The sequence below is a fragment of the Anopheles merus genome, chromosome 2L (genome assembly GCF_017562075.2).
Source record: "Anopheles merus strain MAF chromosome 2L, AmerM5.1, whole genome shotgun sequence".
NCBI lineage: Eukaryota > Metazoa > Arthropoda > Insecta > Diptera > Culicidae > Anopheles > Anopheles merus.
The window spans coordinates 41,415,589-41,441,383 of record NC_054083.1 but is presented as its reverse complement, the minus strand read 5'-3'; the positions used below and the strand labels follow the sequence as shown (position 1 = coordinate 41,441,383).

The window sequence follows — 25,795 nt, the reverse complement described above, 5'->3', positions numbered from 1 at the left end:
GCAAAATATCGTCTTACACCGCAGGGCAAGGAACAACGGAAAAGGTTCATCGTTCTTCCAGTGTGTGTATGTGTGTGGAAGGTGGATCAGGTGTGACTAGAAGGGTAGTAGTAGTAGTAGTAGTAGTAGGCTGATGCTAATTAAAGCACCATCAAAGGCATGGTGATGTCGGTGTCTTGGGGCGTTGTCTTCATCTTGCAGGAAACTTTCACCTAACTCTCTCGCAATCTTTGTTGTTTGTAAACAGTTCTTCAGAGTGATCCTTATTATCGGTAACGTTTAACTAACTTTAGCTAATTATTGAGCAGCGCTTATGTTTTTTCCTCCCATTTTTTCTCAGTATTTTGCATTATTTTTCCTCCCTATTGCTTACCAAAACTGAAACACGTTGTTTGATATGAGTTTGTATGGAAGATTGTCACTTCAAATAAGATCCTTCCAGTTTGCTGCCCTTTGTTTGCGCAGAATGCTATCACCGGGCAATGCTTTAAATCACGCAATTAGCGCTAAATTACGTTGCCAAACGACACCCGTTCGTTGCTTTTTGAGTCCCATCCCATCTACCCATACCCTCTCGTTGACTTTTCTTTTCTCCACACCAGTAGTAATCACACAGGAGTACAAACACGGAACACACGGGAGTCGCTCCACAGACATGATTGAAAGTGACGACAGGTTGCTTCTTTCTCCTCCTTCCAGCGAAATCTCTATTGCTTCCGACAGCTGACACGCTGCCACGCTCTGCACCGTTGTTCATTTATCTTTGTTGTGCGTACTGCCTCCACTTGCCAGGAAGAAGGGAGGGTTGACAACACAAAAAAACCCTCTCTCTTTCGTGAGCCGAAATTTGGCGAAAACTGTGTTGGAATCTGTGCGTGTGTGTGGAGCAGGAATGAATTTCCCCGCATCGGCACAGTTCATCCTGTGCGCTTCCAACGCCGAGCGTGAGTGCTTCCACACAGAGAGTGAACAAAGAGTGCCCGCTTTCTCGTGATGGCAACGCGCAGACTCCCGTGTTTTGTCGGTGGAGTGTGTACCCAGCATGCCAGCACTTTCCTTTCCCATCTTCCGCCCATCACACTGTCAGGCAAAGATACCTACGCGAGAGCGTGAGCGAGAGTGTTGTGCGAGCGCAGCAAACCGGGCCGGAGGGAAAACCGGAAGCCGGAGCGTTTCGGATTAGTCAGATCTCTGCCTACCGTTGGCCACGCCAGTGCGGAACAGTGAACCCCTGCGTCACCGTGTGCGGTTTTTCAGTGCGACTCCAGTGTGTATGTGTTTTCACCCCGTGCGTTTTTCGGGATGCAATATCCTCTGTGGTCTGTGGCGTGTGGCGTGTGAAGTAAAACCCCCGAAACAGCAAAAGTAAGGTGCGTGTGTGCGTGTGTTTTATGCGTGCGTGTATCTGTGTGTCCTTCGAGGGTGGCGAAAGCAATCTTTTGAAAAGGGAGATTGGGAGGGCAGAATCACAGGAATCACGAAACAAAAAATTGCCGTAGACACCTACCCCCCCCCCCCCCCCCCCCGGGGAAAATGGGAGGAAGTTGAAGCGGTGATTTTACGATCTTACACACCGTTCGCGATGCAAGGGCGATGAAGGCGAGAGGCGCGCGCAGTAAGTAGTGACGCGTCGCGAAATGAGTTTCGATGGGAAAACATGCACACACAAACACATGTCCCCCCGAGTTTTTTTTTTTGTTTGTTGTTGTTTTGCTCGAATCTGTAGGTTTACTTAAGAGTGGAAATACGTGCACTCTGTTTTGGTGTATGTGAATGTATGTCTGTGTGTGTGTGTGTAACGTGTTTTGGAGTGGGCAAACGTGCTGTCGAGGATGATGGCACTCGAAAAATTCCACCACGCGGAAGCTTCGTTTTTGTGGAGGCGCCTGCCAGTGCCGCGCCGCCCGTTAACTTTGTGTTGTTCCGCAACAGCTCTTGATGCTTGAAAGTGTGTGAGTGTGTGTATCTGTATGGTGGGTAAACAATGGTGACACCAAGGAAGCGTCATCGACAGCGTGCGCCCTCCACTTCAGTCCAATCAAAGCGCCTCGCTAAACAGTCGGACGAACCGTCATCCTGTGTCCGAAACCCGGCGAATGCTGCCGTATACAGCGGTTTTTTTTTTGTACGATGATAACACCGCTCGATGTGATGTGATAAAACCGTTCGAGATCCTCCTTGTGTTACAGTGTTGTCTTTAACGATGCGATGGAACAGAAAGCAAATACCTTTGTTCGAGACACAGCAATAACACACAGAAAAATGCACAAATAGAGAGTTGAAAGGCTAGTGTAAAATAAAGTGGAAAATATAGAAAAGCCATATAATACTAAACGATAGCCAGAGAGGGAAAAACGGTGAAGAAACGGCCACGATGCGCCGAAACAAAACGAAGACAAAACGACTCCACAAACCAACAAGCCACACAAAAGATAAGGGTGCAGTGTGGTTCGACTGTTCGTAGTCGAGAACTGGGGCTGCCCATACCTTCCCCTGATCCCTGCTCCCATTCCTCCCATCTTCCTCCCGCACCGAACCAGCTGTGCCCGGAAGTGAAATGCGGCGTGGCGTTTCCCATCGAGAGGAAAAGCGCGCTCCGAATGCATTCCCTGCATTTGCAACCCATCCTCCCCCCGCTGGGCGAAGAAGTTCCGGTTTCAAAATCCTATCGTGCTTATAATCAGCCTTTATGAAGGTGCATGCAGGGGGCATTCAGGGTAGGGGAGGACGTTTTCGTGGACGACAGGTGGAAAATGAAAATGAAAAAGGTGAAATTGTTCTCTCGTGGTGGTGGTGGGCGAGCGAGCTGAATCTAAAATAAAATACGTGATTGTTATTTCAGCTGGCCATTCATCGTGGCACGCTGGTGGGAGAAGGAGCGAGAGGGGATGTAAAAGTGGGAGGGAGGGGAAAAGTTTTTGTGCTGTGTCAGTGAGTTTGATAATTAAAAATTTCACCCTAACGAATGGCATTCTCGCCACAGCCCAGGCGAGAGAAAGCTGTGGGCACAACACGGTGCGTGGAGTTTCCAGTCCGTGCGGGGGGAGGGGCAAGTGCAAGTGCCGATAAAACACACCGAACCCACCGGGTGTGGAAATGGTAAAGATTTTCATTTCATTCCAATTCAATAATCACACAGCGTATGGAGAGGAGCGGTTGCTTCAGTGAGGAAGGCTTGCGGTTGTGGAATCAATAGGAGTCGAAAGTGAGAAAGGATAAGAGGAAATTTAATACCCATAGGTCGAGACGACGGTGGGAAAGGGGGTAACGGGAAATTTATTTTACCTATTTTCCCCGGAAACCGGATCGAATGCACTCGTGCGGTGCTAATGGTGGAATAGAATTAAATTGGATGAAGGAGAGAGAAAAAAGCATCATAAAACGTTTCTTCGGCGTTTTCAGTGGAACTAAATGCAATACTTTTGAATTGAATTTTAAGCAAAAAATGGAAAATTTTGGCTTGTTTTTGTGTAAATTGCTTCTCTCTCTTGTAAGGCGTGTTTCGTGTAATTTAAGCATTTAAAACGTCTAACGTGTGTGTGTTTTCATAATTTTCACAGCTCGATATTCTTAATCTGTGATTAAAAAGCAAGTGAGCGGTTTAAAGAAAACAAAAAAAGCGAATCATTTCCAAGTGTCCATTACTCAGTGCAATTTGTGTACCGTCGACGACAAGTAGTAGTGGCACAACACTGTGAAAACGAAAACAAGTGAAAATTTAAAACCTCTCCATTAGCGGGCAGAAGGAGATCGTTTTGAGTGGTTAAGCGTGAAGCGTGTGAAAAGAAAGCGAGCAAGAAAGAGCGCGAAAAAGGAAAGTGCTGGAAAAAATAATCCCATTTTTCACACGCAACTCCGAAACTTCCTTTTTTTTGTTAGTGCTTGCAGAGTGAACCGTGAAATAATCATCACCACCATCACCACCACGCAAAACAAAAGCCGTGTTTGGTGAGATTTCTGGTCCACCCGTTCAGCACATCGTACACCGTGGCGTATTATTATTGCTATTATATTCGGCTTTAATTGGATTAAAACCTCGGGGCCCATCGTGCGCCTGTTTGCGGGCAAAGCCACCGGAACCGCGAGACAAACCTGCATCAGGTAAGAGTCAGAGTTTGGAAATGCAATTGGAGGGACATTTTTTCCTCCTCTCTTTAGAAATAAAGTGGAGAGACGAAAAAAGGATAACCTTCGCGTGACAAACAAAATTGACAGCGTGACTAATGAGGGTAAGGTGGCAAAAAATAAGGGGAACTAGACGACGACCAATCTTCATGGTGCGATTTTTTGTTTGGTTAGAACTCGTTATTTACTCACTCACCAAAACAGGGGGTCTTGAAGATGGATTGAGCTCCCCGGAGTATGGTTTACGGTGGTTTCATTTTTTGAACGCAATTAAATTCGTCGAAAATTGTACGAAAATGAAACCTTCCTTGAGCAGAATAAACAAGCTCTTATGAGGTTGATAAATGAGGAGGGTTTTTTGTTTGGGGTGGATCCATTTTTCCTCTATATTTCAGCTTTCTTATGACTTTCGCCGGCAAAAGAGTGCTTTTAAACTTTATAATGTAGATAAACAACGGAAAATTGTACCAAACAAGCTCTGTTCCTGGTAAGGCGAAAGTAAAGGCGAATCACATACAGCCTTCTCGCCCAGGTGTTCTTTCCTCCCCACCGTTTCAACCTCCCAGGCCATCGTAGCATTAGCATCTGCTCGGCAAAATTATCGACAATTTTGTAAACATTAAAATCCAAAGCCTCGCAAGCGCACCATCTCACCATCAAAGCAAAGCCTTTGCCTTATTAATGTCGCCCGTGCGCGCCATCAATCTCCCTCCCCCCCTTCCCCCCTCTAAACGGAGCAGATACACTTCCCTTGCTTTGCGAGCAGTTCCGACCGCGCCCGGAGCGCCCTCGTTTCTCTCCGTTAAATACCCATCCACGTCTGACTCAGCCGAGAATGCGTAATTATATTCTCATCTCCTCAAGCCGGTCGCAGGATCGGGGGATCGAGACGCGCCGGTTGGGGAAGAACGTTTTTGTCGTGCAAATGGTTGTCGCGCGCGCGGAGCAACATGGGAGCAATCACGAACACAAAACCTCCCCCCCCCCCTTATCTCGTGTAGTGCTTTAATGTATTCCTCATCAAACTCAACCCACATACGCGGGCGGGGCGCGCGGGCGTTTGTGCATTATGATGATAATGTGTTGTGCTGTGTGAGCCTGCCGGAGAACAAGCGATTGTTTGGGCCGTTGCAGGATGGGCACAAACAGTGGCAAACGGGGGCAGGATTTATGGCGCTTCGGGCGGGCAGTTGGTGGAACGTGTAGTGGATGCTACTTGCGCAGCCTCCGCACCACACAGTGCAACGAACGCAAAACTAATTCGTTGCGGTGGTACATCGGGACGAGCAAACCGAGCCAGGAAAGTGTGTGTATATGATCTCTTCGAGGGATGCCCTGCCCGGTTGCTGAATAGGGACAAAAGTGGCCGTCTGTATCCCCCCCCGTAACGAGAAGTTGCTCATAAAATGCGCAAATGACGCAAACACAAGCGCCCGCCGCGTTCGCGTAACAATCTTCTGCGTTTTTCGGTTCCGGTTCAGTGTCATTCCTGGAGTAGCACTGCCACGACCACGCTCAGTTATGTCGTAAAAGAAAAATAAACTACCATTTGGCCCGGCCCGGCCCGGGGTTGAAGTCAAACAATAGGAAGCCTGCCCCGAAATGCCAGCTGTTTAACAACCGACTAAGGGGTGGCACAAAAGCACCGAAATGAAAGGGACCTTTAATGAGCACGGCAAAAGAAGCGCCCTACTGCCCAGAACTGGAAGAAGGATACACAGACACAAAAAACCGCACCTCCTAAATGATGCTCTCGCTTGCGAACACAGCTATAGCTTGTGGGCAAAAATCGGGCGAAAATCTTGCGCAAAAAAGAAGCCCACATGGTCGGAAGTGAACGGCATTCGGCAAAAGCTCCTTCGATGCCGGATGCTCGAAGCGCCACAACACCAAAGCGCGGTAGACCGAAAACTCGCTTTCAGACAGGAACAAAGGCGGCGTTGATTTTTGATTACAGGCGTCCCCACGTGCAAATAGGGCGTTTCGCAAGGAGTGGTCAGGCCTTGTGATCTAGCCCCCGAGCCGGATGCGGTGCGAGTAGCAGCAAACCTTCGATCCATCAGTTTGACTGCCTTCGCAAGAAACAATAATATTGTAGCAGCCGAAGCGGCACTGTCGTTTGGGAATGTGGCGGGAAGGGGCCGAGATTGGCGAGACGTTCTGTGAGGAAAGGAATAAACATGAAACAGTAGGGAGATTCATCCCCGAGTGGTAATAAATTGAGCAGCATGTCTCTCTGCACCCTTTTCACTGCTTTCTTCTTCCGAGCACGCTTACATCAAATTGATGGATTTCCATGGAAAAGTGACTGTAGCTTTTGTGCGTCGAAATTGGAAATTGCCGCAAGGTTCTTGCGAAGCAGCAAATTGACTAACGCTTCGGCAGGCAGAAGATGGGTTACCTTGTACCGGGCCAGTATCCTTTCGGTACCCTTTGGCAACCCGACGCGTGATGAATAAATGAATGCGCGGGCGCACTTGGCGCAAATGGCAAACCGGTGTCCTGTGGCGGGTTGAAGCCTTGAATTTAATTTACAAAAGCAACCAACGGGAACACGCACACACACACAACGACAACATAAACAACTGTTGATAAGCATTTGAAAACGGGGGCACGGGGGGAATGAGCACACGAAAACAACATCCACAAAGGACACTGTCGCCGAGGCTGTGACAACATCAAGTCTATGCGCACCCAGACCAAAAAGGGAGCCACCACCTTATCTCGATGGTGTTTTGCATGTTGTATTTGCCACGTAAAACCATGGCTGGTCGTGTTCGTGTTATCGCAAGTTTGTGTAAGCCGCACGAGAAGTCGTGCCGCAATACGCATTAGTCCGCGTTACTGCTCAGGTGCTCCGGGGGAAGGGGAAGAGCAGAAGACGCCAAAGCAGCAACAACTGGTTCTTGCAAAGCGGAAGCTTCAGGACCGAGCGGTTGTTCTCGTTCGACAAAAACAAGAAATATCATCTGTTGATGATGGTGCAAGATTCTCTGCTGGGGGCTTGCGGGCTCAAAACAAAGTACGAGGGGTGTGTTCTAGGGATAAGGGCTTCGGCTGAAGAAGGTAGATAGTGCCTTCGTGGAAATAAGGACGCTGCACGGGACTTATTTTGGGTAGTTTCGCGGGCTCATATCAAACGGTTGTAGGCATTGCTCCAATATCAAGGTGTAGAGAAAATATATGCAATAGAATTCTGTAAATCGGCTCTGCTAAAATAGATATCAGTTCCAGGTATTCTGCTCCAATTCCAACACCGTCCGTTGTTGTAATGGATTTTGAACTAAGAGGATATGCATAAGATATTGAAGTTTAGCGTAGAAATGAACAATTGCAGGGTCTCTCTAGCAATGGGGCCCTTTTTCGTTTTAAGTTCGTAGGCTGAAATTTCAGCCTGTCAGCTGTTTGGATTGTATAGCAGTTTTCGAGCAGCTTAACAACAGTATAATATAAAGGTGGACTTATACCAAGGTGTATGAGTATAGTAGGCTGATTTTTATCGCTTCTGTTTCTGAATGAAGATTTGAGTGAAGAAGAGTGTTTTGTGTTTTCCTGAAGCCTCTAGAAAGCTTGTTTGATCAGTTTTCATCCGTCCTGTCAAAAAGTGATGTTCAAAATTGGCTATAAAAATATGCTATGAGACCACCTGGACTACATATACTTTGATTCTGGATTCCATCACCAGATCTCTTTAATGCACCTTGGGATAAATGTAAACACCTCTTTGTTTTGACATTTTTTCGAGCAGGTACTCGAATCTAATTCTAGCTTTGTGGCTTGAATAATCTAGACTGAAAATTGCAGGATAGTTTTATGTGCGGTTTTGCAAAGTCTTTATAATACATAGGTCGATGTAGAGCTCGATTTTGGTCCACCATTTTGAAAGCTTGTTTTTGACAGTTAGATGAAAAAGTTTGTGAACGATCAAACACAACCAAACACTTTTGTGGGCCAATTGCGCTTTTTCTGCACAAAATCTAGTGTAACTATACATTTCCTTCTCATTTACGAGGCATCGAGTGTTTTTTTTTCACTAATTCATTAGTTAAAAACGACCAAAATCAGGAAACAACCCTATTAGCTTTGGTCCTCGTGAGCTGCACATGATTTCGTCCTAATGTTTGGCACTGATCTTGTAATAATCAATAATTGTACTATAATTCTATCTTTTCTTGATATTCGTCGACTTTTTGAAGTACTATATAACGAACAAATGATGTAAAATTGATCAAAAATGCATTCAGACCACTGCATGCGCAACAACTAAAAACTCAATGTATGCTACGATGAAACTATTGAAGCTTTTTTATTCAGCTGTCAAAACTTTCCCACGCTTTTTGGTCAAATGTTCTGGACGGCTCGACCTCTGTATTATATAAACTTTGGCGGTTTTGTATGGAATGGTTACATGATTTCAGCCTCCAACTGTCAAACTCCATACAAAAAACTGACTAGAATCTTGAAGGCCCCCAATCTCAACATCATAAGCAAACAATTCCAACAAAATGCAATACTAACTTAAATGATCCGTTGACATGTTGATATCATAAATAATGGGGATTGTAAAACCTAGAATAGAAACCTCCCTGTAATACTGAATATCTCTAATCAACGACTTCCATTTATCGGTACGTCCACCACCCAGAGCTAATAAAGCGTTCTTTCCTGGGGAATTGATCGCTGGTCACTCCTATCAGAACACAGAACTGCCAGACCTAGACTAAGCACGGTAATATATCGTCTCTCTTTATATTCACATTTCTCGCCCACCCACATAGTCGCAGTACTGTGCAGCCCCACACACGGACGAAGAGGGAAAAAGGGATTTGAATAAGTGATAACGCTAATTGATACACGGCACAAATTAGGATTTAATTCAACGAGGTCCTCCTCCATCGACGAAGCGACCCGGCGGACAATTAAGGGCAGACACTCGGTTGAATTTTTCCTTCCTGCTTGTCGCTTGCTGTATCCTCGTCCAGCGGGTCCATGTTCAGCGGACAATGTGCCTGACCAGCCCATTCAGTGCCGTTGGTGCAATGCACTTATCCCGCAATAAACGCTTCACAGTCCACGCCCTGGCATACTAACGCACCTCACACCGGGTGATGGATGATGGGTCCACGCTTGTCCACGCTTAGGAATGTGTGGGTGTGGGTGTCAGAGCCGTGGTATAAATGCTTCATTCAGGCGCAATTATGAAATGAGACATTGAAACCACAAGCTCTGTGGATCTCTCGTTAGGTTAGTTATATTGAAGGATACAATCCTTGTGTGTGTGACTATCCCTTCTATAGAGAAAGTATGTTACTGTCACTCGTACTCAATTTCCTGCCAGCCAACGACATTGCGTCAGAAAGTGTAGGCATCGATCGAGGCCTATGGCTGGAGCGGGTCTGCGAGGACCTGACAGTGGAAGAGCCCGCTTCAACAACAGATTAAACGATGATTAATTATCGTACGGCTTCGGGTTCGGAATTCGGAATGATTTGGACCGTGTTCCGATACAGATGAGTTGTTGTGTCGCCTAGCGGCACCCCACGGGTGCACGGTACATCATCATGATTTGTGTATACCTTTGTGGTGAACCACCAATTGTCGTTTGAATTCTGCTTTGAATGTGCCCCGGTCCCTGTGCTTGATGTGGGTATGTGGCGGTTATTCAGAGCACGTGCAAAAGGGAGGTACTAGGCAACCACATAAAGGGATCAACTGGTACTGGGTACTCTCTTGCTGCTTCTTCCCTCTCCATAACTTCCTGGGGTCTATGCTGAACCGAAGGCCTAAACAATCAGCCGCAGGTTAGGACTTGTTCCAGGGAAAATCCATTTTTTGTGTGTAAACTCACCTAAAAGAATGCGTTTGCTACGTGATTCGACCAAAAACATCGGCTTATCATGTTATTCTCCCCTCTCTATGTGTGTGTTTAAACAGCTTTTCTGTGCTTTTTTTGTGGCTACGAATTTCCGATAAAACAACCTAATCTAAAGCACTCGGCAGAATATTGTCCACTGTCCACTGTGTGTTATCGATGTTTGCGTACCGAAGCTGAACCAAACCACCAACACAGTCCACTTCATGAAATGGCTATTATTTGAAGTTTAGCACGCTCACCGGGTAATGGAGTAGGGAAAGGACGGTAACGGTCCCGCAACGCGACTAAAACCTTTGTTTATCCGCTAAGCTTGATTAATAAGCTATGAAATACGATCGTGAACGGTTTCGATGGACGATGGTATTAGCGGCGAAAGCGGTCCCCTAATGCCCCGAAGCCAAAAGTGGGCTCTCGTTTGTTATACTTCCCAAAAATGTATATGAATATTAATGTTGCTCGGTACACTGACCAGTAACCGTACCTGTACGAGCCTGGACTGGAGCTGATGTGGCACACACACATACATTAAACGGTGATAGAATTAATCAAAGCCCAACTTTGCATTGACCACAAATCAAGGATTATCAACGGGGAGGCACTTGCGTCACATCGTTTTTCCCACTTTTATTTTGCCACGAAAGCTTTATTTATAGTAAATATGGAAAGCGGGCAAGCTACGCATTGAGTGAAAAGGCGTTGCAAATAGCGACCACATTCCATGGCTAGCCGGCCCGGGTGACCAAAACCGTACCGTGAACGTGTGCACCTAGGAATGTCCGGTCGTGGTCACATACACAAATATTTACCCTTAAATCCGCCACGCCACACGAAAGGGTGGCATGCGTTTTTGCGGTACGAAATCTGCACATACCCTGCCTGACCTGATTCGAAACGGAGGGGCGATGATGGGGGCTTTCTATATTTGTACGCCTTAAGTGAACACACACAGCACCCGTACACCTTGTACGGAAGTGACCTTGTCGCGCTAGAAAGTGTTTCACTGCCTATTTTCAGCTTGGTCTGGTCTGGTGCCCCCGTTTGGTGCCCGAAAGGGCTGCTTGCACCATTAGAGCACGCAGCACTGAATTCGGTGCCCTGCAGCACCCATTGCTGTTCCGATCAAAAGTGCATCGGTGCTCTTGTGCCTTTGGGGCAAGGTGCTGAGGGCAGTCCGAACGCGAACGGACGTGCCTGTCGGATGCGAACGAATTGCGTGGGGTTAGGAGGCATGGGTTTCAATCTTTCAACCGCGCCACCCAACCGTAGCATTTCCGGGACCAGCGCTCCGGGCGTCCTTCAACCAGCGCTCCAGCGTGTGTGTGTGTGTGGGAACTACATTTTCGCGCTTACAAAGCGTCCCACTGCAAACCCATTGAGGGAAAGGGAAGCAATTTTTTTGGGGGGGTTGGGTTTGAGTTTAAAAAGCTTTCCCCGTCCGATGGAGCTTCGCCGCTCAAGATAAATGCATACTATTAGCTACGCCGAAAGCCGGAAAGCGTGAGTGGTTCGGCCTTGCTTTTCTTCCTGATGACAAGGGATATAAGAAGGGAAGGGTGAGGGATGAAGGGAGGATTTATTATTTGCACTTTTGCAAGACGCCAGACGCAGTTCCATTTGGTAGTTGGATAGGTAGTGCTGGGTCTACTAAGTGCTTTTTCTGTACTTTAATATCGTTCAGTGAACATATTATTTTCGTTTGTTTCACACGTCTTTTGAAAGAGTTTTGAGACGTTTATGTGTTATGCTATCAACGCAATTAAATACACACAATATTCAAAAGGTCACGGACAATTCGGGGCCTGAACCCATGGCGGGCATGTTATTAAGTCTTGCGAGCTGTCTTTCGTCAGTATTCCGGAATTTTCGCAATGGCTGACGACGACATGCATGGAGGCATGATTTTAAGGTCTACCTTCGATTTTTATCAATTCTTGCACAATTTTCGCGACAAAATTGTTCGACTAGAGCTTTTGTATAATGTTGGTCCAGACAATTTCGATGGGACACACCCGGGGGATGTTGGACCGATTTTTGGGTGTCATGTCGAAATGTCACCGAAATTCGTCTGAAATTATTGCATTCAGTGAGATTTGGCGTCAACGTTTGCCGTTGCGAAGCCAGTGGACGCGATATCCGGTTCCTGACATGTAGTTTAATGTTTCCGAGGTACTACATCACTGTTTGGCCAATTGCATCGACCTCGTGGCTAAGATAACGCAACAATGTAGCATATTTCCCTCAGTCTTCATTTTCAGCACCATTTGCAGTTTCCTGCAGCTAAGGGTCATCGGCTCATTTGGAACTGAGCTTTCTTTCAATGCTCTGATTGTTGTCTAATAGTGCTAACATGTTGTAGATGCCGAAACAAGCTTATACGACACGCTTCTACACGAAGTTTGGCTTCACTTTTTTGTTCATCACAGTTATAGTTCGACTGATTGAGGTGTCAAATTTTTTCTGGTGACTCATGGGATACTATTATTGAAAGTATACTTAAAGTTTCATTAGTGTAGGTAAAATTAAAAATCGACAATTTTTTGTCCATTTTTTAAATGGAAACGTTGTCGGTATATCCTCCGTACGTATTGGTGTTCGATATACTAACACACCCCGTAACAGGAACTGAATATCCGGCTGCTTGATACTGAATAAAGTCTTGAAAGCCTGTACATGCCGTCATATCCCTCTAGGACGTTTACACCAAATAGAAGAAGATACTAACATTGCATTTGGTACGTTTTTGGACAATTCTCAGGAGATTGTCGAGCACGAAACTTTGGAAAAAATACAGAACTAGGTGCCTATAACTCAGTCTTAAAACTTTCAAAGACACACACACTCTCACAACCTATCAGTGGCTTTCTTACATTCACAATATAGCCACTGACATCATCTTTGTAAATTTTTTTTTACGGTCTCGCATGAGATTAGAGCAAATCCCTACGCATGTTCGATACTTTCTATCAAAACGCTCTGTCCTGGGGATTGTTATGATCCTCTGCGTTCCAGGAATAACGCACTGTTGTCAATTTTTCCATAGCTCGTTTCAACGCATGGTGTCATAGCCCTAGTTAAAGTCGATGATTGGTCTAGGGAATTACCGATTTGAAAAAGCAAAACCTGATTGAAGGGAGTTTGATTTCAACATCTCGAAGATGGAAGGTCTCTTCGATGAGGTTATGAATCCCCTGTTCTACTCTATTCTTTCTTATTTCATATTCTTCTTCTTATTTCTACACCCTTTTTATTAAATAAAAAATCAAGTATTATGTGTAGCTCAGAGAGATGTCGCTTAAATTGTTTCTCAAGTAATGCTCAATATTTTGCTTTATGAAATGTTCTAACAAGCGTTGATAAATATTTTACCTCCCATAACACACACTCATTCATTTTTGGTGCCTTTTTCCATCACTCCAAAATATTGATATCGAACGAACAACTCAAACAACCCAAGAATCTATATTGATCCAATCATCAAACAGTACACCTAATACCTCTCTCTCTCTCTCTCTGTCCCATCATCCTTTTATAAACCCATTCACCCAGAAAATGAAAGAAAATTCGACCGATTTCGTTTTTAGCCTGTTCCGCTTGCACCAAACACGCTCACCCGGCCGCGGCTCTATCATCCGCACCATCCGACTTATGTCACTGGGATCTTCTTTCCCCTTCTTACAACTAAACCCTCGGTTTCCCACTCCCTCCCTCCCTGCCGTGTGCGTCCAGTGATGAAGCTTTTCCTGCCAATCATCACACCACATCAGCGGTCCAGATTGAAAATCGAATTCGGCTACCTTTTGTGTGTGTGTGTGTGTCTGTGTGTTATTAACAAAAAAGTCTACCAGCTAACAACCACTTCCCAAAATGGCGAACGGGGCAGAAGCACACGCGTGAAATCCTTTTCCTTCCATTCATGGAATCCTCTTTTTTATTTCTTGCAAACGAAGCAAGAAAAGCTGCATTAAACCTTGACGTGTGGTAATTTTGTGCTACGCTTTCATATTTCGCCCTACCGCTGCCGCCAGTATACCTTGGGGAACTTCCACAAAAGCCCCAAAAAGCGAGAACCGGAGAAAGCCAAAAAGATTTACGTTACTGCAAAGCAAAATTCATGGCCCTACGCAGAGACACCCTGGGCCTTTCTTTGCCGAGCCGGGAAACTGTGAAAAGGTACAGCAGCGTCGGCCGACGCCAGTCCGCTCGGCTGGCGTACCCTTTTAATGATAGCCCAATGATAAAAGTGGTATCTCGCTGACGACGAACAACACCTTTGTACAGGGATGGGGGGAAACAGGGAGAAAACCTACCAAATCTTCGAGCAAGTGAAAGCAAGGGTCAATCAAGCAACGCAAAGCCTCGGGTCGATGAAGCCGAAATGTCGACAGCAAAGCGCCTATAGCTTTTTGCTGCCTTCCTAGCAACCTTCCCCACGAGATGAATGGGGGGCCTCGGGCTGGCGGTTCCCTTCAACGAACCGGTGCTGCTTAATTTAACCATTTTATGCCTTATAAAAAAGGCTAGAAAACAGAAAACAGTCCAGTGGCCGTTTACTTTGTCCAAAAGAGATGAAATTGATTTGCCTTTAAAAAGAAACAGCACCGAAACTAACGCCGTATAAAGTATCCCAAGACGGTAAATGGAGTGCTAACCGCCGGTGCCGTAACCACAAAGCTGGGCAAGAACGCTGGGACAGGCCCAAGAAATGCTGCAACGCTGCTGCGCTCATCGTTAAATATTAACGAGCTCGAACTAAAAAGCCCGGTAGCCGTAAAACGTCTCACGGATCGACTTTCCGGCGTTTCGGGACCGAAGGGGAACCCTTTACCTTTACGCGAAAGGATAATCAATGTCGATGATGGCGAAGCGAGAAAGTGAGCGAAAAAGAGCCGAACGACGCCACTGAAACAAAATACACTTGCTCGTATACGACCCTGATGCTGATGATGAATTCCACCAGGGATTTAGCACCACCAGGTTAGGTTTCCTTGCTTCCACCCTCTTTCAAACATTGTACATTATCGTTTCGATAAGCTCATTAATTCGGATCCATTAATCCGAGCGCCCGGCTCCCAGCCGATGCCGCAAATAGTTTGTCTGCCTGGGGTGCAATAAAAGTTACGAGGTTGGCACGGTGGGATGGTTCCTGTGTCCATAAAACCGAAATAAAATGGCCCCTGTCCTGGATTCCCCGCCAAAAACCGGTACTCAGTCTACCAAAACGGGGACTAAGTGTACCGATACGCCCAACCGGTGGTTGTCCCGTGTGGTTTGATTTTTCATGTCGTGGCACCACCACGTCCTACCCGCTGTCACCACATCGTTAGCCGCTGTGGGAGGTACGGCAAAAATGTTTGACTATGTTTCCAGCAGCACGCCAACCACCTGCACGGATGCTCCACCACCAAAAAACCTCTCACGCTAACATGTCCACATCTCCTGCATCCCCGACCACTGCATCTGCTGTGTTGCTATTTTAAGCTTCTCAATTAGTGATTAATTAGCAATGATTGCGACGGTTTATCCGGCCAGCTACGAACGACACGGCCGGGAATTTCGGGTGGCGGTGAGGTAAGCTAATTGCGGCGAATGCGACGATGTGACTACTGATCAGCGATGTAGGTTTATTGGACCGTTTGGCACACGCTTCAGATTCCAGTAGATGGCCGCCTCGACGATGCTCGTACCGCGCGCAAAGTCGACGGCGACCACGTTGGCCGTTGGGCCGAGATCTTCAAAGTACCACTTGGTGACGAACCGGTTCACCGAGTCGGCCATCTTGCGCAGCCCCCCGTAGCGGTCGGTGATCACACCCCAGGGATCGGGCGTTAGCTCGGCCATATCGGCTACCGGGCGGAACGAGTACTCCCGGCTGTAATAGAAAAGTGATCGTAATGCGTTAATGTCTCTTCAACTTCGCCCAGTATTCGCTTCACTTACAATCCCTTTGGATGGTGCACCTTGAACAGGTAGTCCTTGAGATCGTTCACCTTCTGCACGTTGCCCCAGCGCTGCTGCACCGAACGCCACACCACGTCCGGGAACGAGCGGAAGGCAAACTCCAGATCGTACGCCACGATCACCGTTTTGCCACCGGCCCACACATCACCCAACGTCCCAGACCATCCAATGCTCGGGCTGGCCATCACGTCCCGCAGCGTACTCTGCAGAAACTCGATCAGCTTCGTGTGGATGTTGTACTCCTTGCCGAACCCGACCGGGAACTCCTGCACGTCCAGCACGATAATTTCGTTCGTTTCCTGTGCGTAACGCTTGATCTGCTCGAGCACGTTGATCAGCGGATGGAGCCGCGATATGCCATGGTTCGCCCAGAACGGGGTGCGACTGTTTTTGTAGTACCCGACGCGCAGATCGATGTACCGGATGCCGTGCAGCAGCTGCCCGTACACGTCCTCGTCCTGCGTCAGCGAGTACTTGGTGATGATCGTTTCCTGGTGCAGCGGATCGAACCCATCCTTGTACGAGGCGGAATCGTGCGTACCCGGTATGAACAGCTCCCGCATGCGGAACGGGCTCAGATGGGCCCGCAGATCGGTCATCCAGCGGGGATGGAGCTTCATGCAGTGCGCCGACAGGACGGTACCGTTCGGGCGCACGAAGTACGCGTAGTACCCGTAGCAGCTGGTGTTGGTGTTGACGCTGTTCAGGAGATCGTAATTAAATTTGATACCTGTTGGCGAGAAAGAGAGCAAAAAATGGGAGAATGTATATTAGAATGTGCAAGGTAGTGCCTGGGGACGGAGTGGTTGTGAGAATTTTGATTTTGAGCGCTACTACGGAGCGGGGAGTTTGCGGAAGCCGATTGCCTGAGAGGTGTGTATGTAGTCTAATTGCAGTCTCATTAACATTTCACTCCCGTGACTCGACCGAGCTCGAGATGGATGGAGTTGGCAATAAATGAGGCATGAACGTGTGTGTGTGTGTGTGCGTGTTTGTGACGCTTGAATCGCACTCGAGGCGTAACACCGGTCGTCGCTTCATACACTGGTCGCTCGGAGTCTGTTATTATTGTGTTAGCGGAGCGTTCTGGGGAGCACAGTGAACCGGTTTGCGGAACGTACGCAGCAGATGATTCATAGGCTAAAGGTTTCATAACCGTGTTGTGACTGGTGATGGGAATATCCATTCAGTAGCTTAAGTTAGATACGAGTGAAGGAGTTAGAATGGTGAGTTCAATGTGGAACTCACTCGCTTAGAGTGATGAAGTGTCATAACTACTTGAACTCTCCAAGCAATTACTTAACTCTCAAATGAAATAATTCACTCCGAGGGAGTTAACATTCACCTTAAAAGAGCTAATTCATTCGTCAAACAATAGTTGTTTGTGCTGTTTGAATATGGCTTTTAACTCACAAATGATTTGATTCAGGTCGATAACAAGTCGCCGTAAAGAACTCTCATAATGAACTCTCGCTAGATCGAATTAGATCGAAAATGTCGCTAAAATGAACTCTGAATAGCGTTGTTGAGCTTTTAAATGATTTGTTTCATTGTGAGTGTGTTGCTAGATGTTGATAGTTTACTCATAAATATTGAAGTATACAAAGAGCTATCAACTCACACTTCATTTAATTCACTGGGTTGAAGTGATCAACCGATAATCGAAATATAATTCGTTTAATACTTTTTTATCTCTCAAATTGTTTCAATAACTGCAATTTGACAAAACATTAAAAGTAGGTCAATGTGCTAATAAACTTCTCAGAAAAGATTCAGCTATCTTATTCTGCCTTATGTATGTACATCACTAATGGTGACGCTCTAGCGTGAAGTATTACGAGATTCGTTGAAGCAATGCATCACTTGTATGGGAATTCTCAACGTATCTGACCATCGTTTTAGTATCTAGTGGAAATGTATCTCCAATCGCGAAAAATACTGCAACAAGCAACAGGAGGAAACTTCCGAATGGAAATGTGCAATAAATTCGATTGTTTATAGACGGCAACCGTTAAATGTACAATTTACAGTAATGAGACCCAAATTAAGGGCACGTGTTCCAAGACTGCTGATGACACTAGCTTCGCCTTTGTATACGTTGTAAACTTCCACCGACAACAAAGACGCCCATTCCCCCAGACCAAACACGGGTGCGTGGAATGAGTCTAGATGTAGCTATATACACCTTCCATTTCTTTTTTCTTCTTCGCCCAAAGCGATAAGGAATGGAATTGCATGTGAACCACCTGAATATCATTTCCAACCTGTGGTAGCGTAGCGCTTTTTTCTTTTTCAAGGCTCGGCAAGGCCGTTCTTACGCCATTCGACAAAGCAAAGCAACGGTAACCGTATCAGATCATCATCATTTGCTTGCTGCTCCTCCAACAACAACAACAGTGTGCCAATTTTGGTGCGGTTGTGAACGGTGTGCGATACACCCGGCGTGTACGATACCACCCCTTTTCCAGACGACGTGGAAACACACAGTCCTCAGTCCTCAGTCTAATGACCGTTTTAACCGATCTCGTACTTCCATTTTGATTGCGCTCGATGAGCCCAACTGTTGCCCAGCGTTTCCGTTCCTGGTACGTGACAACCTTAGCAAAACCCGTTTCAAACGGTTGCAAATGGGGCGGGCAATCATTGCTGAGGGGGATGGGGGGGGGGGGGGAGGTCGTGTGTACCGGTGACCACCGGTGAAAGACCGTGTTCAATGTGACCCGTATCAGGATAATGCTGATTATCGAACATACCGAGAAAGTGTTATGTTTGCATTGGTAAGCGCCTGCAAGTGGTTCGTTCACCAAATCGATTAATGGAAACTCTAAACGAAGCAGATTAGATGCACTGGATCTGTTTCAGCTGATCCGAACAGTGAAGTGTATGTGTTTTAGCACGCTTTTGTTGTCCCAAACCACGATTAAGCACCACGAATAGCAAATAGAGTTTACCTTTCCGGTTTTTGTCACACTTTACCACTCCGCATTGGTTGCGTATTCTGAGAATCCGTACGTACACACACAATTCTAAACGTCCGTCTGGAACTGATTTGCGGTACGAAACGGAACCACAACAAAGCCCAACAAAACGGGGAGAAAGATCGGTCACCACAGCATACCCCTTTTGGTTCTCCCCCGACAGTGAAGGATGGCAAACAGCAAAATGTTTACAATAATGGCTACGATAAACGTTTCTCGCTTCTGTCCACGGCACGTGTCAACGGTTGACAAACCCCTAGCGTAAACGCAGCTTATCGCTGCTAGAAACAACACTTCTCGGAATGGAATTCACTTCGGAAGTCACCGCTTCATCGCGCTATTGGGCAGAACTTCTTACGATTTCGAAAACACACTTCCTGCGTCACACCAACACACTTCTAGACCACTTTTAGGTACATCCACACACTACACGCCCTCCACTCCGGTGAAGAATTTATGTTGCTCCAGCTGTTTCCGTTCCCGCACCAAAGTCTTACCAGTTTTGGTCCACCCGTTGGTGTAGACCGGCTGTAGGGAAAACAGCACCTCCTTCTGCCGGTAGCCCGACTCGTCCCGGAAGTCGTACGCCCAGACGAGCTCCATCTCACCGGTCGTCGAGTCGGAGACGCTATTTTCGGTCGTGCCAGTCGTGGTCATTTCCGGCGAGCTGAGGGCGATGCTCGCACCATCATCACCCATCATCATCATCATCGGTGTCGTCCCACTGCTCGCACCGCCGTCCGAAGCGTCGGTGGTGGTCCCCGAGCTACCGGTCGTGTAGTAGTACTGGCGCGGCTCGAACGCTTCCACCGGGTACTGTTCCGCCAGCAGTATGTAATTGGATAGATCGTCGAAATTGCGCCACGCCAGCTCGAGGGTGCGGGTGCGCGCGTTCACCGTAATGTAGAGATCGTCCATTTCCGGCTTGTACGCACGATCACCTGCAAGAGGCACGGAAACGGGAGGGGGTTAGAAGCATATAGCGGAGTGGTGGAGGTTTTTGGGAATGAAAGTTTGATTGACAACACAATTCGAAAGAGACACAGCGCGCTCTACTACCAGCACAGTGAAAGTGTCCAGTTGGGTCGTCACCTTTCTCTTATTTACCTGGCTCTTGTTGTGCTTGTATGGATGCAGTTGGCAGCAGCACGACCACCATCAGCAGCAGCCTTGTGGCGCCATTACTCACTGTGAAGGACATTTTGTGTTTCGCTTTTTTGTGTGTTTGTGTCCCCTCACGAAGCCCTTTGTTGACGCACTGTATCAAACTCAGTGGCACTGTACTGTATTTTGGCGCCTTGTACTCCACTCTCCGCAGGGTCTGTGCTGCCTTTGCTGAGGATAGTGAAAACACGCTGCACTTGCTGTTTTAGTCGATTCACGCTTTGTTTGTTTGGTCACTTGGCTTGACTGCTCGCTGAAACCGCAACAACAACCAACGCGACCTGCAGTGCCTACTCCGTCACAGGGGGTGAGAGTTCGGTTCGTTTCACTCTGCGCGACAGTCACCTCGTTACGTTCGAGCCGTCCAACGGCTGCCGTCAGACTGCTTGACTCGTTCGCCGCCGCACCGTGCGTATATGCTGCTGCTGCCGCTGCTGCTGTGCATAACGGCCAAAAGGGACTGTGGACTGTGTGTGTGTGTGTGTGTGGTGCACCATGTGCTCGGGTGGCGCGCGCCCGCGTTTTCGCTCCGTTGGCTCATCTCGTATTCACCCCACCCTAGTAGGCTTTTTGTTTCCACTTTTGCTGCTCAATCCCATCCGCGCCCTCCGCGTCACTGCACACAAACACACACACACACAGTGTCCTACCCTTCGGCGGGTTAATGTCATTTAAAGCGATTGGCACTGATTCGTTGATGCGTTACGCGTAGAACAAACCCGCATCACACAGCAATACGTCGCGAACCAATGGAGCCGGGGCGGATCGTGGCGGTCGGACAAACCCCCGAACCATCCATTTAGCACATTAGCAAGTGAGTGTGTCCTCCCAGCCGCAGCTGATTGAGAGCCGGTCCATATGTGGTGTCTGTTTGTGTCCAGTTTCTGTCCAATGTTTTTTTGAGTGCCTGCCTACCTGGACGCTAATTGTATTATAACAGTGTGCTGCAGCGCCACAAATGGACATCGTCACACACATGGATGGACAACCTTTTTCCTCTCTCACTCGATAGAATATCAAACTGGGAAAAATGTTCTCTCTCCGCTCTTGCAACTCACTGTCGCATCACTGTAACCGCGCTATCTGACCCGTCGCGACACGCGAAATGACGCTGGCGATAGTTTTACTCATACACTCACACACACACACACACACACACACTTTCACTCTTCACTTCGCTCTTGTTTTCAACCCTCATCATTCCCGTTCAACGCCATCCCTGATTCTCGTTGCTACTAGCATCATGTTTTGTTCCGTTCGCGTGCCGGTTTCGTGCTTATCGCATCCCCTTTCTGCTGCTGCTGCCTGCTCCACATTGCTCCACGTACCACGGCGCTCTGCGGACGGCCGGAAGATCGACCGGTTCGCGGCATGAGGAAGGTGCGGATTTATCGACAGCGGAGTGCTCGACCGTGCGGGGTGTGGTTGGTTTGCCGCGGATCATGTGACATTTATCATTAATATGCGCGACAACTTTCATCTTTCCCATCGCTTCCATGGCGCAGCATCCCCAAGAAGCGTGGGATATTGGTAGCGCCTCGGTAGTGTTTCGGAACTGTGGGAGTAGATGTTGGTGTTTGGTGGTTGAAATTATTAGTGTTAATGTAAATTCTTCTAAGATCATCCCGTTTATTGATAAATCATAATTTAATATCAAAAGATTTCTTGTGTCAATACCGTGATGGTTGAGAGCTGATAAAAATACAACTGAAATAACTTTACTCTAAATAAAGTTTAAGGTATTTTCAATTCTTGTGTGTTATTATGCCCTTATTGATGATCTCCGTGATACAGGCTTAGAAGACATTTTGTTGTGAAATTTTGTTGCACTTCTCTGTCCCTGTGATGTGATGCCACTTTTTGTCATCTTGGAGATGATTCTATAAGGTCTGAATGATGAGAATTTACTCTGCTTTGTAATTTGTTTTCGCGCAATTGCTGTCGTTAGACAGGAATTCTTCAAACAACTCTTTAAAAGGTTGGCTAGTGTATTCCTAAAATGATAGTTTTTGCTTTAAATCATAGTTTGCTTTAAAATACTCGACAACTTTAAGATTATTAAGACCTATTTTGGATATAACCGTTAGATGGTCCATAACATAACAACTATACCAAGAGACCTAACATTTGCTCTACAGGGAGTCTTCTGCTATAAGAACGTTTGCTCTGCTACTTAGATATCATATCATATCATACAAAGACTTTTTTTACCGAACCTCCAACAGGAGTTGAAGTATTTCAAGAGAAGACAACAATTGAAAATCTAACTGCGAGGCTACATAAGGTGAAATATACAGCGAAATGAACTATTTGACAGGCGAAATATCTGACGGATAAAGCATCACAGCAACCAGCTGATGTGCAATGTAAACAAATAACGTGCACAAAATCGTAATTAAATCCATTAAATAGCTTCAATATAGAGTACTTCGTTAATTTTCAGTCAACAGTTAATAATTTCTTCCAATTAGGGAATGTTCTGCTTGAGAAGATATTATTTTAAATAGAATTTCGAAAGCGGATGTTGTGTCTCCCCCAACCCTTTAGCTATACCTGTCAGATATTTCACCTGTCAAATAGTTCATTTCGCTGTATATTTCACCTCATGTAGCCGCGCGGTCATGTAGCCGAACGGTAAAAATGACCTGTATACTCAACAAGTTAAGTTTCTAGTATCGTTTTGGGTAAATCTTATTGCCATATATGCCTCAAAACGCCCATAGTTCGACCCAAACGTGCACCCATATCTCAAACACTGCCAATGTTTTGCTCTATTTTTTTGTGCTCCGCGAATTCGTCAACTAGTTTCTTATCAAATCGAATGTGACCGATAGAAGCTCTCGAAAAGGAATTGGAAAGGAGAAAGGACTGGCCAGATCCTATCCAGTGCTTGGCAATGGTAAGTTTCTCCATCACAGGTTTGCCCATCATCACACACCTTTGCCTCTGGATGCTTGTGTGTGGTTGGTGGTGGTGCTTCGTGGTCAAAGCATGAAGGTCAAGCATATAGCCACCGCCCCGGCCTCGACCGCCTTGATTAGTTCCACACGTTCTTCACGGTGTAGCTGCGTCAGATTAAATTAACACACTATGGAGCGCACTCGGGGGACGCGCAAAACTTTCTTAACCGCGAAACAAAACTCACTCGATCTGGCACTGGAGTAGCCTCTCTCTCTCTCTCTCCACCTCCCAGTGGTTACGCGATGTATTGAATATCCTTGGCGGATTTGTGTGGTTGGCACGTCACTGTACCGGCAACGTTTAACTTTCTCCCTTTGGCGAAGCAAGAGAGGGATATGGTTCATAATTAATATTTGCCTTCATTAAGACGATATTCATCGGAGGGAAAATTGGCCCGTTTGCAAACACACGATGAACTTTTAATGAACTGCTGCTAATGCTGCTTGCTGCCCCCCCTATGCTTTGCGTACGCGGTTAATCACTATCGATCAACTAACCCATTGGCACTAGCAATTTTGGGGTCGGGCCAGATGGTTTTCCGTGTAGAAAAGTACGTGTATCTTGCAGCAACTCAAATTCCCAATGGAGGGTTGTGGAAAACCAATACACAGCAAGTGGCTGATAATCTGTATCGATCGATACACAATCGCTTGTATGCCCTGCCCACGTGAGACCGTGAAACAATTGAAACTTTATTTCTTTACCAAAACTTATCACATTATCATTACAACAGGATTCGAACAACGGCTTCAGACAAAAACGCAGGGCAACAAAGTTCCGGCACGACAAAGAGCAGTGGAATTATAATCGATCCACAACATCATCCTTACCGTCGGTCCGATGGTCTCAGTACACGATTTACCCGCACAAACTTCGATATGAATAATATATGAGCAAACAACAGCCCGAAAGCTTTTGATTGAAATCTGGTACAAGCCGACGTTGCAGAACCAGCATTTGGCGTGGCACAGCGACTGATTCCAGTTTGCGCTCGCGCACACACACACTCGCGCGCGCGATGGGTTTTGATCTTCGAGCGAGTCTACGCACTAGTCATGCAGGAGAGAGAGAGAGAGAGCAAAACAAAATAAAGGTAAAAGCATAAAACACAAAACATCCTTGACACCCGGCTTGATAACAGACAGTTTGGCCCCTTGTTGATTGAGTTCGTGTCTCGCACGCGCGTTTGCATAAATCAGTTCAACCCCGTCATCCATTCGCACGCGCGGAATGGTGTGACGCCTGGGGAAGGAAATACAAACTCCCGAACCATTGAACCCTGCGTGCTACGTCACATTGGAATACATTAACTTTGATTCAACATGTTTCGTGTGTTTTTGTGTTTTATTTGCAAAGGAAGGATGTAACTTGCACTTATCCGGCTTTGTTTTTGATTGTTATTTTTTTTTGAGTGTGTTATCTGTTCAAGCTCTTTTCGGGGAAGGTCCTTTTCTTCCCGCCCGGAAGCTTATTTCGGAGTACAGATGTGTCACGAATATGATCATGAATTATGAAGCAGAGCGACCGGTCGAAGAAGGAACACACAAAGCAAAAGGCAAGGCTAATGTATGACAACGACAATAACAAATAGTGGCATATTACTCTTCCCCGCTGAATGCTCGAAGGTACAAATGATGGACTATTTATCACGGCTTCTTCACCGGAAGTGGCTGCACTGTCAAGTCAAGTGAATGCTCTTCCTTTGGTGACTTTAAGCAACAATTTAGCATAAATTAATATTCAAACATACTCCCCGAAATCGATCAGTGTAAGTTCCCACTGGCCTGGAAAAGCCTGTCACCTACAGACAACTTTGTATTTTCCCACACAAAACCGATTGTCCCTCGCGAATTTCCCGGGTCTCGTTAAGCACTCAACTCTCAACTCGTTCGATGTCAACTCGCTGACACTTTAAAGGGCAGCAATTTTCGACTTTTTCACCAACTCAAACACAGCACGCCCGTCCGCGGCGCGGTCGGCAGAGATACACCACAACAGTGTAAACCACAACAACCCCCGGTCTCCTGTTTTTACTCCTCCTAGCCCTGTCTGTATCAATTCTAGGAAACATTTCAAATCAAGCTGTTGAATTATTAATCCCGCTTGCTACGGACAGCTTTTCAGGCGTTCCTTTCGCGTTGCTTTCCGGCAGGCGGACGCGACCCCGGATTCGACGCACCGGCGCACTGACACGAGCCCCGCACCGCGATCCGGTTGAACTCGCGCTGGCTGTACAAAGACATGATCGCTCTCTGTATGGTGCGCGGTTCGGGAAATGGTTTTCTTTTCAGCTTGCAACATTCAAAGGATGTGCCGCTGTCCTCTACGCTTCAATGGTGCACTCGAAAGTTGGTTCGTTGCATTTCGTGCTGTCGCGTGGGGATTGCCTTTTGCGGGGAACGGTAAGGGAATATTAGAACATCTTCCTGCTGGCTGGCAATATCGTGCTGCCCGTGGTACACCATGTAACTGGTGTACACGGTTCCGTTCAGCATCGAGCGGAATGTATCTTTGTGGATCAGGAGTAGGAGCAAATGGATTCCCATATTTTCCATCACAAAACGGTGGCCAGCGAGTGAATCGTTCGGGCATGGCGTTACGTTGCGTCAAGCGTGACGGCGAGTAGCAGCATAGCAAGCAAGTAAATTACTGCACTTTGAATAGGTTTGTTAAGGAGTTCGGGCTGCACCGTGCTGCTGTGTGCTGTGTGTCTGATTGATGACAGTGTTCTTGA

General features: G+C 46.8%; 2 protein-coding genes across 16 annotated transcripts in view; one reads left to right on the top strand and one right to left on the bottom strand.

The window, feature by feature from the left end:
* Positions 1-1,178: 1,178 nt before the first annotated feature.
* LOC121593792 (homeotic protein female sterile) overlaps positions 1,179-25,795 on the top strand; it is a 203,721-nt gene continuing 179,104 nt past the window's right edge. For 14 of the 15 annotated variants that reach the window (XM_041916465.1, XM_041916463.1, XM_041916470.1 and 11 more), the window contains exons 1-2: positions 1,179-1,370; positions 3,561-4,101. The gene's annotated coding sequence lies outside the window, so the exon portion shown is untranslated. The remainder of the gene's footprint in view (positions 1,371-3,560; positions 4,102-25,795) is intronic. The other variant, XM_041916457.1, reaches the window with a different exon arrangement.
* LOC121593794 lies at positions 15,598-20,628 on the bottom strand. Its single transcript, XM_041916486.1, has 4 exons — positions 20,044-20,628; positions 19,434-19,877; positions 15,938-16,688; positions 15,598-15,869 (listed from the first exon to the last, which is right to left on the bottom strand). Exons 1-4 carry the CDS (start codon positions 20,135-20,137, stop codon positions 15,608-15,610), a joined length of 1,551 nt encoding a protein of 516 aa, XP_041772420.1. The 5' UTR covers positions 20,138-20,628; the 3' UTR covers positions 15,598-15,607.

What these genes read in the sequence shown, in the direction of transcription:
- LOC121593794 (XM_041916486.1), bottom strand. Translation starts at nt 20,137, where the DNA reads ATGTCCTTCACAGTGAGTAATGGCGCCACAAGGCTGCTGCTGATGGTG. An exon ending in ACAAGCACAACAAGAGCCAG is followed by an intron (nt 19,878 to 20,043) that starts GTAAATAAGAGA and finishes TGCCTCTTGCAG; the next exon opens with GTGATCGTGCGTACAAGCCG. An exon ending in GTGCACCATCCAAAGGGATT is followed by an intron (nt 15,870 to 15,937) that starts GTAAGTGAAGCG and finishes TTTCTATTACAG; the next exon opens with CCGGGAGTACTCGTTCCGCC.